The sequence below is a fragment of the Falco naumanni genome, chromosome 9 (genome assembly GCF_017639655.2).
Source record: "Falco naumanni isolate bFalNau1 chromosome 9, bFalNau1.pat, whole genome shotgun sequence".
Classification (NCBI taxonomy): domain Eukaryota; kingdom Metazoa; phylum Chordata; class Aves; order Falconiformes; family Falconidae; genus Falco; species Falco naumanni.
In genome coordinates, this window is record NC_054062.1 from 47,526,605 (window position 1) to 47,541,257 (window position 14,653).

Below are 14,653 nucleotides of genomic sequence, written 5' to 3' on the forward strand. Positions count from 1 at the left end.
GGTGTAGATCATGTCCTCAAATTAATGTTCTCAAAAGAAAAAGGAACAATAAAGCCCTTTACTTCTCCAGTGATTTTTAAGCTTTAAGAGTGAAGAGAGATAATTTGGGAGGAGAAGGTTTTGAGAAATAACTTCCAATATTAAAGTGACCTTAAAGTGGTATTGGTCAATGTACTGTTTCAAAAGCAGATTTCTTTAGAAGGGATTTTTGCATATCAGCTGCAAGTTGTTTCTTTCATTCACACTTGCACAAATTAACTTGTGATTAGAAAGAAAAAAAAGGGGGGTTGGAGTGAAACAGTATTATTGCCTCTTCTGTGACAAAGTGACACTGCGGCATCCCCAAAACGCGTAGCTGGCGTTACAATCTTGCCGACCTTGGCCATCTAGTGGCATCTTTTTCACTACGAAAAATAAGAAATAAACAATTACTAGCCATCTCTATCTTGAAGAGAAAGAAATGCCCAAACAGTGCATATTATGTCAAGTAACGTGCCCAGAGCTACCTGAGTCTGGCCACCTTAATGCTGTGGCACAGGAAAAGGTTCTGGATGTTTCAGCGCTTTGCAGCCTGGTGTGTGCCCGTGCAAATGCGGTGTTCTCGCACACGGGTGTGTCAGGCTGGGATGACTACCAAGCGTGAGCCGCAGCTGAGGAGCAGGTTGGAGGAGGAGCTGCTTTAGGTAGGACCTGGTGCCTTATCGTGCAAGGCAAGCGCTTTATGCTGCTATTGAGGGATGCTGCAGCAACACAGTGAATACCGTTGAGACCTATTGCTGTTGAGTTCTGGCGTTTCTGAGGTAACTTTGGACCAGAAATTACTATGGTGAATTAAATTCTCTGGTTCTAGTACAGGCTCCTGCGGCACCCATGCACCTGGAGATGGCCGGGGAGCCCTTTACACGGCAAGGTGTTACGGGTGCCCCGTCCCAGGCCGACACCAAGCACGAGTTTCCCTGGAGCTGTTCAGCCAAGGCAGATGGGGCCTCCCGCAGCCCCACGGCGTGTTTTCCCTCCCGACTGCTGATTTAAAGCGAGCGAGGCAAAGCCCGTGTCCCCTGGCCCCGGTGGCTGTCCTGGCGCTGCCCGCAGGCACCGTGGGGCGGGCTGGAAGCCAGACACGGCGGGCCGGTGGCCCAGATGACGGGCCGCCGCCGTGCGGGGGCCGCCGCGGCCTAGCGCAGGCCCAGCGAGCAGCTGCGGGCGTGGCCGCCGCCGGAACTGCCGTTCCCGAGCCACGGGGCCCCGGCGGACCACGGCGGGCCGGACCGGCGGCACCGCTGAGGCGGCGCTTCCTACGCGGCGGCGCTCGGGCGGTGCTACTCGGCCACCGACCGCCCGGGCTTGGGCTGCCCCGGCGCTCCCCGGCCTCGCCATGCAGCGCTTCACGGTGAACATCAAGCTGCCGGCGCGGACCCTGACGGGCGCCCTCAGCGCGCCGAACAGGGGCGCGGCGGACTGGTGAGGGGCCGGGCCGCGGCGGGGGCGGTCTGCCGGGCTCGGGGAGGGGAGGGGGGCGGCTGCGGGGTCCCGGCCTCTCCCCGCGGCGTCTCCCGGGGCCGCCCCGCGGCTCCTCTGCCTCCTGCCGCCGCCCGCCAGCCCGCGCTGGTAGCCGGACCCTTCGCACAGCCCCACGCCCCGGTGCCGAGGCTCCAGCGGCGCCCGGAGCTGCCGGGCGAGCAGGGCGGCGGGGGCAGAGGTGGCCAGCGCAGGCACTTGGGTCTTGTTTTGTGCTGCTGTGGCCGAGGCGAGCCCCGTCCCACTAGCCACGGTGCGAGCTGCTGCGTGCCCGGCCTCGCCGCGGGGCCGGGCGGGGTTGCTGCTGCCTGGCTCGGGCATGAGCGAAACCGCGGCCCTAGGGGAGAACGTTCCCTCCTGGCAATGGCATCTGCCTCACCGGGCAGAGGTCTCGTTGGTGCAGCGAACTGTACAGATCAGAGCAGCTTCTGGTTTGCCTTTCTGTTGTTTTTGAGACTTGATGTGCAAAGCCAGTACATACCTCGGGGTTTGTGTTCCTTGCTCTGAACAATGAGCTCACCCAGCTGTGCTGTAAAGCATTACCCTAACGCTGCTGAATCTTAGGGCGAGAAATTGAGAGCTGGACCAAGTCATTTTTTTGAAATTTTTAGGTTTGTCAGCTTGCAAAGCAGTGGACACTGAAGTACTCTGAAGTTCTTACTTTAAAACTTTGGTTTTCTCCTTTGTTCCCATTGCTTGAACTCCACCATCATTTTATAATTGTCATCTCTGGCCGCAGTAACCTCTCCTGAAGTCAGGCCTAAGCAGATGTTGTAATTACTGTATCATTGTTCACATGCTCCTTTTTGTCTCAATAAAATAAAAAAAAGAGAGATGCAATTAATCATATGATTTCAAATATATAGCTTACCTGCATGCTTATATATAAAATTTGGGAATGCTTTTCCTGAACTCCAATATGAAGTCCTAAATCTACAGAAGATGATTTTTATAGATGGACACAAAGAGATGCTTTGCGGTGGCGTAGGTTTCCATCAGCAAATGTTTCAACAGATAGTGCAGCAATGGCATTTTATAATACTTTTGAGTTTTATGTTATTAAATAATTTTCACTGTTTGATGTTTGTGTCTAGTAGCTTGCAACCAACTTATAAAAAAAGAGCCTCGTTCTTGATGTGAAGTGCTTTTTGTTCTTTGATGATGATCATGCTTTCCTAGGGGCTGGCAAGGTTTGATTGCATATGGATGTCATTCTCTGGTGCTGGTAGTTGATGCCAATACTGCTCAGACTTTACAGGTCTTGGAAAGACACAAAGCTAGCGTTGTCAAGGTGAGATGTACGTGTTTTAAGGTGTATTACTTGATTCTGGTGTGTGTATTATTTTTCTAGATCACTGTAAATACTTGACGTTATATTGCCCTTGATTTTCACATAAAATCTGTTGTAACATATCTGTATTTTACATGATCTGTTTTACAGCTAAATCAAACCTTACATGCTGAAATTCGAGCTGAGGTTGGTTGTATACCTTCATAGAAGGTACAGAATATACAGAAACATTTGGTAGCATTATAGAACACAGACAGAAATGTTTCCAAGAAAGCTCTTCATGTGACAGAATTTCAAATGAACATCACAACATATCAAATGAATGTCTTCGTTGATATCCTGGCTGATCGTTCCTGTTGTGTGGGTAACCAGTGCACCATTCAACTAGAAAGTTACTTTTAAGTTTTTACTTCTCCTCTTACCTATAGGAAAGAAACAATAGCAGACTAAACTGAACATGTATTTAGCAATACAAAATGTTTAAAATTTAAGCTTAAGGAATTTTATTTGATTAGAGAGAATTTTTAAACTGACTGGCAAAAAAGGAAGGTAGAAGGGTTAGGTTTCAAATCAGATATATTTATGTTGTTTTTTGAGTCTTGTGTACTGTGACATGTTTAAAAATAATGCTGAAACATCACAAAGGACTGAAAACTGATTTTTTCCGGCATGTTCGTGTAGGTGCCCTAATCTTTCTGTGAAGTTTGGGGGTTCTCAGGGTTGCCCAAACATTGCTTTCAACTTAGAGCTTTTGTCACTGTTACGAATTCGTTGGTGGTAAATGTCAGGCAACTTGTTTGACTTGGTAAGGAGAGATTATTTCTCAGTTATCTCAGAGCAAAGGTGTGTTCATGACAGCAACCACAGAGAATGAGCAGCACTGTGAATCAATACTTTTGCTTGCCTTCTGGCAACTTAACTTCTTTGGGTAAACATGCCTGTAGCCTCAGTTGTCTTCAAGCTGCCCTTTAAGGTGAACATATCCATTCCAATGTCTGTAATTGTGTAAAAAACAGAAAATGTAAGTGGTACAGAGGTAGCAGCTGTAGTGGTGACTGTGTTTTAAAGTTTTCACTTAGCTTGGATAATAAGTTGTAGCAAAATCCGTTTTTGGTCCATGTAGCGATAATATTTTAATGTGCTTCAGCTACATTCACTAGCTTTGAGAAGCAACATTATTTCGATGGGAAGCCAAATGCTGGAGTCCAAATAGTTTTTATATAATTTATAAGATAATTTTTCAAAACCACTATGTGATACTTTATTGATAGAAATAGACTGGAAGAAAAAGAGTAATTTGTAAGGAGGAAGAATGAAGTGAAATTCTGTTTGACTTTAAGAAATAGGCATTATATGAGGAAGTTATTATAAGGCCATGAACACTGCAGATACCTTTACATTTCTGAGAAATTTTGTACAATTCCTAACTTTTTTTTAAGCGTTTGTAAGTGCTAACAGCATAAATAAACTGGAGGGGATCTGTAAGAAGTCTACTGTGTATGTCTGACTTAAACTCTTGGTAGCAGAGGTTCACGCCAGCAGGCTCAGTCTGCTGGTGGTCTTCTCCCCAAAACCCCACTTTTCAGTTCTGAAGAATTTCAACACACGTGAATCTGTAATAAAAACCCAATTGTTCCATAATTCTTCTGCAGTCCATTTAACTATTTTTCTAGAAGTACTGCCTGGCCTTTGGCTGTCATAACTGTGCATGGAATAGGTCGTGGTTTCACTGAAAATTGATCCATCTTTAGTTGTCCATCTGTCCACAGGGTGTTTGTGGGAGACTGATAAGTTTGTACGGAGTGGATTATGTCTGATTTTTTTGAACCTTAACAAAGAGTACTTGAAAGAGTGCTTTTACAAAAGAAAATCTAGTTACAGGAGGAATTTTTTGATCTATCACGAAAATGAGAAGATTGAAATTGTATTTGTGTCTGTTTCAGTGTATTAATAAACAGATAATAAGGCATTATAAATTAGGTGAGATAGATTGTAAGAAAATACAGTTACTAAAAACCTCACCTCTGGTTCCTGTTTCTGACAAATGCTGCTGTATTTTGAAGTCAGGGTAGACAGTAGACTCGCAGTGACCAATACAGTCAGAAAATAATTTCTTGTAGCAGAGGTTCAAGTTGTGTGTGGGGACACTGTTGGAGCAGTGCGACTGCAGTAAGGAAAGGGGGCTTAAGATATGAGGGCTCCACCTGAGCTGTGGTTAAGACTGATAGTGTAAAGATCTCCTTTTTGTTTTTCATAATTTGTTGACAGCTCCTGCCTTGGGAAATAATGTTTTCCAGACTTGGAATTTGCTTCAAAGTAATATATGTTTAACTGAGGAATAAATAGCTTTGTAGGTATCTACAATTACCTTTTTTTAATAGCTATGTATAGGTATCCTTATGGGTTTTTTTTTTTTTTGAACAGCAGGGAAGCAGGAACTGCAAAACTGAAATTTGCAGGTTGAGGAGAGTTTCCCAAGTATTCTTTGTTATTCTGGTAGAAACATGGTTTGGGTTTACAGCTAAAGCTCTATGAAGGTTGCTTGTCGTGCATGTGTCGTGTTTAATTTATTCTGCTAGGCTTTTGAGATGCCTGTCTTGGAGGTGTGACTAGGATGTAGCACAAAGGTGGCTACAGTGCTCTGAATGTCGTTATAAGTCTTAATTTATGTTGCAAAGTTAGTGATGCCTAATGAGAACTCTATTTGTATTTTTTTAATGTCATGCTTTCAATATCTGCAAAAAGTCTTGTGTTTGGCCTCACTGTTTCTCTGGTCTGGTACTGTGACAGCACATAGCGATCTACAGAATCATTTTTGTAATAGGTAAATTCCCATTAGCTTAGCATTAAGGCTTCTTTATTCTGTTACTGTCTTCAGTCTCTCTTAGGGGCAGAAGTTCTCCTTTAAAGCAGAAAGCAAAACAAGTCTGTATTGAATAGATCAGGAAGAGGTCAGTGTTATCTCCTTATCTCATTAATTATAATGTCCTTATAATGTAGACAATGTTTCAAATTTTAAGACACAGTTTTCGTAAGTATTTCCAACTTGCAAGCCCGTGCAGCATGAAATCCCAAACCAGAAAGTTGGTATGTAGAAAAATCAGTGGGGGCAACAGGCTGAGGACAAAAAAGATAGTAGATGTCAGCAATAGCGTGGCATGAGATAACACATAGATTAAAGACTAACCTTCCTTCCCAATACTGTAATACATTTATATTTGATGGATTAGGAAAACAACATGGTTTAGGAGGTATATGAAAGTTAGGTGGCAAATTTTCACCTTGCATTTGTTTGGAAATCGTTGGGTATAGGTTTGTGGATGCCCACAGAGCCTTAAACATTGCCATTTAGTTTCCTCTATAAACATTTGTGTAAACTTTTTATAAATATAGCATATATTTACGGATTGATTTAGTTACCATCAGGAACAAGGGTTGTTGATTTATGTAATTTGAAAATATCAACCATCAGCCATGCAGCACAGTTACAACATACCTTAAATTTGCACAACTCATGGTAGCTTAAAGGTATGCTCACAGAGGTGCTATTAATATTAACTATTACTGTGCTTTTTTGTTAAGTTAATTGTTATTTGTGTATCCATCTGAAAAACGTGAAGTTTGGTATCTTTGTTAGATATGTTTGCCACCTTTGACCAATTTTCATCTGTATCTTCAGGTTAAATGGGCTAAAGAAAATTACCATCACAATATTGGCTCTCCGTATTCTTTACGTTTAGCTTCTGCTGATGTTAGTGGAAAAATAATTGTGTGGGATGTGGCAACAGGAACAGCTCGTTGTGAAATACAAGAACACGCGAAACCAATTCAAGGTAATGATAGCGCGTGTTGTTTGTATGGAAGTTACTTTATGGTGCATTGTGTACAAATCCATCACCTAGATTTTTTAGATTGTGCTCAGTTCTGCCATTAAATTTTACTGGTGGGATACTAGCTGTCTGTATGTTTGTTTACTCATTTTATGTGTAAATGCAAGATTTACTGTTTCCCAGATGGATGCTGTGAGATTTAATTCATTATGGTAATACCTTCCAAGATTGGCAAAAAGTGGCAAAAAATGTGGCAAAAGAAATATCTATTTTTATTAATGTTGTTGATTGAAATAGGAATATTTAGTGTCACGCACCTCAACCTGCTTTTGAATTGGCGATGTAGCGCAGTTTGCACCTGAACGTCAATGCCTTCTGTAGTGGTGTAGTACTTTCTTAACTTACAGCAATGTAATACTGATAGTTTTGATTATGCACGTATACTTTGACAATTATTTAGATCGTTCATTATGTAGCTAGTTCTGATCAAATATATTATCATGCTAACATACCTTTGCAATGTAACTAGAGAGAGACAGGGATTTTGGGCATCTGTGCAGTTGTCTAATTTACAACAGCAGGGAGGCTTTTCTGTGCATAGCAATATTACGATGTGAAAAGTGAAATGGAGAAAGAATGAGATACTGTGTAAATTCTTGCGTAGGGAACAGTTGTAAATCAGGTAGGTTTCACGTTGGAGTTGGTCTTATGAAGTCTTGAAACTGAGTATGATATGTTTGAGTAGGTTCAGTGTAATTAATTAGATGTAAATGGTGAGGACATAAACAGTCCAGAGAAAAAAAGAAATTTAGAGATGGTATAAATAACTGAGTTTGGCTTTCATTTGAAAAAATCTAGTAGTAGTGTTCTCGTCCTTTGATTCTGTTCTGTGGGTGGTAGCTCAGTGCAGCTGGGAAGGTCTGAAAAATATCCAATAAACTCTATGCGAGCAGTTCCGGGCAGGTGGATGTTTGGAGATTCTTTATCCCATTACCAGAGAAGAAATTGTGATCTCATTCAGGAATTTCACAAGTCTCTGAGGGAAGTAAAAAAACCCCAAACAGCAAAACCAAAACCCACAAACAAACCCCAAACAAACAAACAAAATCCTACAAAAAACCCAAAACAAACAAACAAGCGTGGAGAAAGGAGCTATGCATTTATGATGTAAGCTATAGAAGATTTATGTTTGCTTGTGCTAGAGGCAGACATCTCTAGAAGCCTGCCGCAGAAGTCAGTACTATCTTCGTTGGTCTGATGAAGGAGAGAGAATGGAAAATGTAGCCACTGACCACGTCTAACACAATTAAGAGAATGTATTGGAGAGGAATAATGAGTGTCTTTTTGCTTGCTTTTTTTTGTGCTCGTCTGTTAGCAAGGTGTTGTCCATCGGATGCTCCCTTTCACTCGTTAGCATCTTTTACTTCATCAGTGAAAAAGATAAGGTAGTCGTTAGAACAGGGAATCAAAAGATCTAGACTTCCTTCCTTGCTGCATCACGCACTCAATACCATTTTTACTGTTGCTTTAACAGGTGCAGCTTGTAGTTGGTACTAAGTACTCTACTACTATTGTAACACTTGGTTTTTTTGGTTCTACCTACTTGTGGTAGGCACTTTTCTGTCTGTTGGAACCAGTTCTAACAGCGTGGACCAGGAGCTGGCTGGGGCACTGGCATCTGGTTAGCTTTGTGGCTGTGCTGTTGTGGCTGTCATGTTTCCAGAACCTGCGGATGCGGCCAGTGGACTGTTGCCAGCATCAGAGTGGCTCTTTCAGAATTAGCTGGGAGGAATAACTCTGCAAGTACAGCAGCATCTACACGCTCTGCTGCATATTCCAGATTTCTGTTTATTACTACTGCTGTCTGTGCTAGCAGTATGTCTGCAGATTATTTCTGAAGTAAAATTCAGAACACTTTTTTTTTTTTTTCCCCTTCCCTCTGAGAAACTACCATAATGAGTTTCTAAGAATAATTTATAGTTTAGTTGGACTATTCTAAAAATTTGTGATGATGATTGTGTTATACCTGTTTTTTATTTTTGATTTCTATATGAAAGTCCACTTATGAGATTAAGTGGGTTTAATTTTATTCTGTTTTTATAAATATTGTGAAAGTAGATGCAATATTGTAAGTCTGATAGTGGGACACTGAAAATTTATTCTGTTGACTGCAGTGGATTTTATTAATTTTATTTCTCTGTGTGTGTGTGTTTATAAGTTGCATTTTATTTACTCCTGACACCAGTTCACTGAATGTTTGGTGGAGTTTTGACCATGCCATTTGAAGATTTCTCTAGGTTTTCAGACCCAATGAAGAATTTCCAGTCTGCTGGGTGAGAAAAAAAGTTAGTAAGCAACGGAATTAAAATTCTGTTCTGTCCTCAGTCCCTGATTTGATTCAACAATAACCTCTAACAAAAGCAGATTCTTTTCCTTTCCGTTTCTGAGGCCTCTGGCTTTTTACAAGCCTGTAGAAAATGGTGCAAATACAGAGATCGAGCACCAGAGTCACCTGCTGGTTCTCTGTGTGGTACCTGTAAGAGCTTTGTAGGATAACGGGTGGAGCCTCACTGTTTCAATGAGGATAAAAGCAGTGCATCGGTGTAAGGCACTCTTCTTTATTTGATCCAAACTCAGCATTCAGCTGAGGAGGAGTTAACCTTTTGTTAACTTACGGTGTAGCTGATTAGCACACACATGGCTGATCTATTTATTTTTTTTCTATGAAATCCAGTGAAGAGCACTTCCCAGCTCTGAAAAAGCTGAATTGATAGTACAGAGGAACAGCTCAGGAAGTAAGTTTTTTTGGTATCTAAGTACATACGAATATGCTGTAGAGAAGGTGTGGCTTGGTGGGATCAGTCAGTGAGTGTAGGAGCTGGACTGGGAGGACTTCATCCACTGCCTGGCTGACCCATTCTGTTGTCTAAAGTACTGCCCCATGGAGCATGCAGGTAGCTTTAATACAGCTCTTTTCAAGTCACTGAGGCGTCTCTGACTGTTCTTATTGACAGAAAACTTAGTATTTCGTGTCCATTTATCTGGAATGTTTAAATGATGCCCAGCCATGATAACTGGTGACCAGACCTCTTCAGGCTGACATTTAATCACTGTACTTGTATGCTTGATGATGCTTTACAGTCCGTTTCGTTTTACTCTTGAACTTAAGACTCTGTTTAAAAAGTATTTGAAGTGGAGAAGACATTTGTTTCCAGGTCCAATACTGATACCATCTCAAATATTAACTTCGGATGGTGTTATGGTTCGTTTGTGGTGTCATCCCAGATATTACCTGGGATGGTGCATGGTTCTTTTGTTTCTACTCTGCAGTGGTTCTGTGCAGTGCGGTATGTTGTTTCAGGTAGTAATTCACTGTCTGAAAAGATCTGACTTCCTCAGATAGGGTGTGGGTTGTGTGCATGTGGGTAGATGTGTGTAACCCAGTTTATTGCTGCTTGGTAAAAACAGAAATTCAGGCCGTAAAAAAAATTTATTTTTTTAGAATTGTGAAATAGAGGTATCTTGTTACTAGCAAGTCACTGTTCATTTCATTAAAGGTGGGGTATTACAGAAGAAGAATAGTTTTAAAATAGAACAGGCTTTTTTTGAGAATTAATTTCACTGTTGTTCCTTCTTTCTTTTGACAGACATGCAGTGGTTGTGGAATCAAGATGCTTCTAGAGATTTACTGCTTGCAGTTCACCCGCCTAACTATATTGTACTGTGGAATGCAGACACAGGCACCAAACTTTGGAAGAAAAGTTACGCTGAAAATATCCTGTCTTTTTCATTTGACCCCTTTGATCCATCACACTTAGCTTGTAAGTTTATATGTATAAAATAATGTGACCAGGAAAAATGTTAAACTAAAATATTAATATTGAGATTAAAAGTAATGGACTGGAGAGAATAATGTCATCAATGCCAAGAAGAAGTTTCAGAACAAAGACAGGGGAGTCTTTGGCTAGTGTAGAATCTTCTAAAATAAGATGCCATTGTGTAAAGGGGAGACGAAAAGTAGGCATGAGTAGAGAGGTTAGAATTCTGAAAAGAAATGTTTGAGACTTTACAAAAGAAGGTGTAAAGTATGTAGGTAGGGAGCTGGAGGAAGCCAAGTACAGAGAGGCTTGTTAAACTGACATAAAAAGCTAGAAAAGAATGGATGCTGGGGGAATATAGAGTGAGATGAGTAGACAAAAAATAAATACTTTTTTCAACAGAAAGGATTTATTTTTAAAGGAATACAATGTGAGCATCGATTTCAGAAGCAATTCAGACATCAAAGGGGGATGTAGTGCAGATTTATTCACATTTTAGCAGAAAAAAAACCCCAAGAGAAGAGTCACTGTTTTATTCTTTAATTAATCTTCATCAGTCCTGATCTGTAATGAAACAGTGCAGTTCTGAGGCTTTGTAGTTGTATTTTTCAAAAATCTGTCATATCGTTCAACCTTCTATAAACGTGTAGTAAAATCTTAGCTCCGTCTTTACAGCTTAGCTGAATCTTTATGCTGCAACATAAACAATGTAAGTTAATGATTCTTTAAGCTATGTTCTGCATAGAACGAAACTGGTGATGTAGCTGATACGGGCAACCCTGCCTTCTATTTGCATTGTGAAGCTTAAAGAAAAAAAAGTTGATGAGAGAGAATAACTGTTCTGAGCAACCAAGAGGTTTCTGCCAGTAATCCTCACAGTATTTTTTTAGTATAGATTTAATTTTGAAAAATTTAATTTTGTGGATATTAATTAATTGTAATGACCATTTTTTCAGTAGAGTGCGCCAGTGGTCTCAGGTTAAGAGTTTTCTACCTAATACGGTATTATTAAAGTTATTAGCATTTATCTCCACCAAAATTTCATTAAAATGGAATGTCACAATCAAATTGCAGATTGTATTTTGCTATAATAAAAATTGTTTTTCTTGGTACAGTGCTCACCAGTGAAGGAATAGTGTTCATCTCTGACTTCTCCCCTTCCAAAGCTCCTGCCAGCTCAGGGAAGAAAGTTTACATCTCTAGTCCCCACTCCAGTCCTTCTCACAACAAGCTGGCTGCTGCTACAGGGGCCAAAAAGGCCCTTGATAAAGTAAAAATCTTGATCAGTAACGAAAAACCAAGGTAGGCTGCAAATATTTCTTCTCAGATAATGCTTTGTATACTTACATATTTTATATATATAATGAGGTAATTAATTTTTAAAAAAAGAAATTTCATTGGGTGAGGCAGATAGATAGATATGCTAGGTGAGGACATTATTTAAGAATAAAACATTGACAGTCATTCATCCTGTTTTGTTTGTAAAAATAGATGTGTCATCCCAGTATATTTTATATAAGTTAATCCCATAATGTTCTCCCTTCACTAACAGGTTTTCATGCAGGTATAAATTCAGAAACGAGTTTCTTAGGGGAAAAAATGTTGAAAATGGCCTAATGTAATTAGTTTCAATTGTGGAATGAGAAGGGATATAATAAGAGAATAAAAATCATGTAAGTACAGATCCCTGAGAAGAGTTGTCATTCTGATGTAGATGATACTGCAGTAGGGAGGCGGTTTTTAAGTTAATAGTGTATAAATAAAAATAGAATTTATACATATCTATTTGTGTATTTTCTGACCTTTTAAAACTAAAGTTGTTGTGTTTTGAGATATACTTTTTTTTGTTAGAAATTCTCTAGGCCACTTTCCTGTCCAGTATAATTCTTTTTTTTTCCTCTTGTATCTTCTACTTAAGTAATACAAGTATTTCTCAAACCTCTAGTGAATGTGAGAACAAGCTAATTATCAGTTAGCAGTTGACACCAAAATTTAGTGAAGCTATGAAATTTATAATCTGTTTTAATAAGGTGTTTAAATTGCAAACTGGAGAGAAGACTTGATACCTCCTCTTGTAATCATTTAAGAATTGTGATTTCCCCGTGAAGTTAATGGCATTGATCTTGTCATTTTGTGTTTTATAATGACTGATTTATGCTGCATTGGACAGAACACATGATTTGCAAGTACTGAGACAGTACATATGCTGCTTCAGCCTTATATGTGCTATGTAGTAACACCAAATCCACAAAAATACAATTTCCCTGCATTCTGCCAACTGCATTTTCAGTTGTATGTGAATATTGCCAAAGGTATGATAGTCTTTTTTTTTTCTCCCTCCTTTTCCATCCAGAACACCTGAAAAAACTAGAATGGGAAAAAGGGAAGAATAATTATAGCAGCAATGATTTATGTGGTTTTACATGAGTTTAGGGGAACTTTGGGGAAAGAGGAGCAGGAGGTTGTCAGGAAGGTGATGGCAGACAAAAGGGGACTTGTACTTCTGAAGCAAGGCAGGAGATACAACTGTGTAGGGGGGTTAGTTGTGTGGTAGAATGAGGAGATTAAAAAACACGACTCGGAAGGTGTGATACGTTAAATGAGTTCAGAGGCTTTCAGAACTGAGCACAGTATGAGAACGGTTTTCTTCAGTGTCACTTAAGTACAGTTCATTGGATTGCATGTACCTAATGAACCTCTTTACCTTGCAGTCAATCTTCTGTTAACATTCAACAAAATAATGAACTTTCCTGCTCTTTGCTACTTTATCTGAGTTTTGAAGGCTAGTGTTCTTGATAGGCTAGTTCAATTCATTTCAAAATAAAGTAATATGCATAATAATATAAAAATTGAACTCAGCAGTATGTTTAAGAGTAATTTCCCATGAACACCAGTAAATGTCATTGCAGCTAGCAGTGTTCATAATTGAATTGGTTTGTATTTGAGATATGCAAGAGTTACACTTCTTCCATTTGAATCACATACTATTTTAAAAACTATTTTATAATCTTATTTAGACAAAAGTCAGCGGAGTGTGTATCTTGAAGGTCAGTGATGCTTTGCTATAGCTATAGCAATTAAATTGAAACCTACAGTTGCCTAGTGATCAAAATAAGGAATATTTGAAAAAGTGCAGTTGCAGGAAAATGTGTACTGTTAATTTTATTTTGAACTTGACGTATTTGTTGACACAACTTGATTAAATTTTATATCTGATGTTTTACAGTGCTGAATCTGTAACACTCAATGACTGTCTTCAGTTGTCTTATTTGCCTTCCAAAAGAAACTACATGCTGCTGTTGTATCCCAGAGAAATTTTGATTCTTGACTTGGAAGTGAATCAGACAGTGGGTGTGATTGCAATTGAAAGAACAGGTGTGCCTTTCCTACAGGTAATGAAAATTTGATTGGGTTCTATCATTGTGGTAGTTTATTAAGATGATATACGAGTTCGTGACACTCTGATTAGTTCTAGAGGGTGACAAGAAGTTAGCTTATCAGGAGGAAAAAGGTCCTCTAAACCAAGCATTGTTTAATTTAGTTTTCTGAAGTCTGCAGCAAACCCACTTCATTTTGAGGTGTTACAAAAGTTACCGGTGTGGAAATAGTGCTGTGGAAAAAGGACATTTCATTCTCCGGTGGTTAAGCTGCTTATGCACAAGTTAATACTAGATCTCTGATCATCTGCCTTTGCTTAATTAGACAGCTAAGTCTAGCCTGTGGTCTTACTGATACATCATTATTCACTTGGAATCGTGAATTCTGATGCCAAAAAAGAAAGTGTTGTTTTTTTAAAAAAGTGATAGCTAAAAGTAGTATGTAGGAGTGCATCAGTGTTTATAAAAAAACAAATGACCAAACCCAAACAAAGCCCAAACCAGCAAATGATTAAAACAAAAACTTTCAATGAATTTCTCAAATTAATGGACTTCTAGTCACAAGCAATATAGCTAAAGAAATCATTGAAATGTTGCATTAATGGTAACTCTTTGTTGACCCGTATATACATCGGGAATTGTATGTTCATTTGCAAAGGATAAAATTTTGATAATGGAATATAATGTAGTATCTCTTTACCTAGGTAATTCCTTGTTTTCAGCGTGATGGGTTATTTTGCCTGCATGAAAATGGTTGTATAACTTTAAGAGTTCGCAGATCAAACTGCACTATAACTGGAACTCCAAATGAAGAGCCAG

General features: G+C 39.7%; 1 protein-coding gene across 3 annotated transcripts in view; it reads left to right on the forward strand.

Annotated features, from left to right (window-relative positions):
- The first annotated feature begins 1,259 nt into the window (after nucleotides 1-1,259).
- Nucleotides 1,260-14,653, forward strand: part of WDR11 (WD repeat domain 11) — a 46,052-nt gene continuing 32,658 nt past the window's right edge. For 2 of the 3 annotated variants that reach the window (XM_040606562.1, XM_040606563.1), the window contains exons 1-7: nucleotides 1,262-1,461; nucleotides 2,698-2,809; nucleotides 6,489-6,642; nucleotides 10,287-10,460; nucleotides 11,573-11,759; nucleotides 13,684-13,849; nucleotides 14,539-14,653. In XM_040606562.1, coding sequence (XP_040462496.1) covers nucleotides 1,376-1,461; nucleotides 2,698-2,809; nucleotides 6,489-6,642; nucleotides 10,287-10,460; nucleotides 11,573-11,759; nucleotides 13,684-13,849; nucleotides 14,539-14,653 — 994 coding nt within the window. In that variant the 5' untranslated portion in view covers nucleotides 1,262-1,375. Of the gene's footprint in view, nucleotides 1,462-2,697; nucleotides 2,810-6,488; nucleotides 6,643-10,286; nucleotides 10,461-11,572; nucleotides 11,760-13,683; nucleotides 13,850-14,538 lie in introns of all 3 variants that reach the window. The other variant, XM_040606564.1, reaches the window with a different exon arrangement.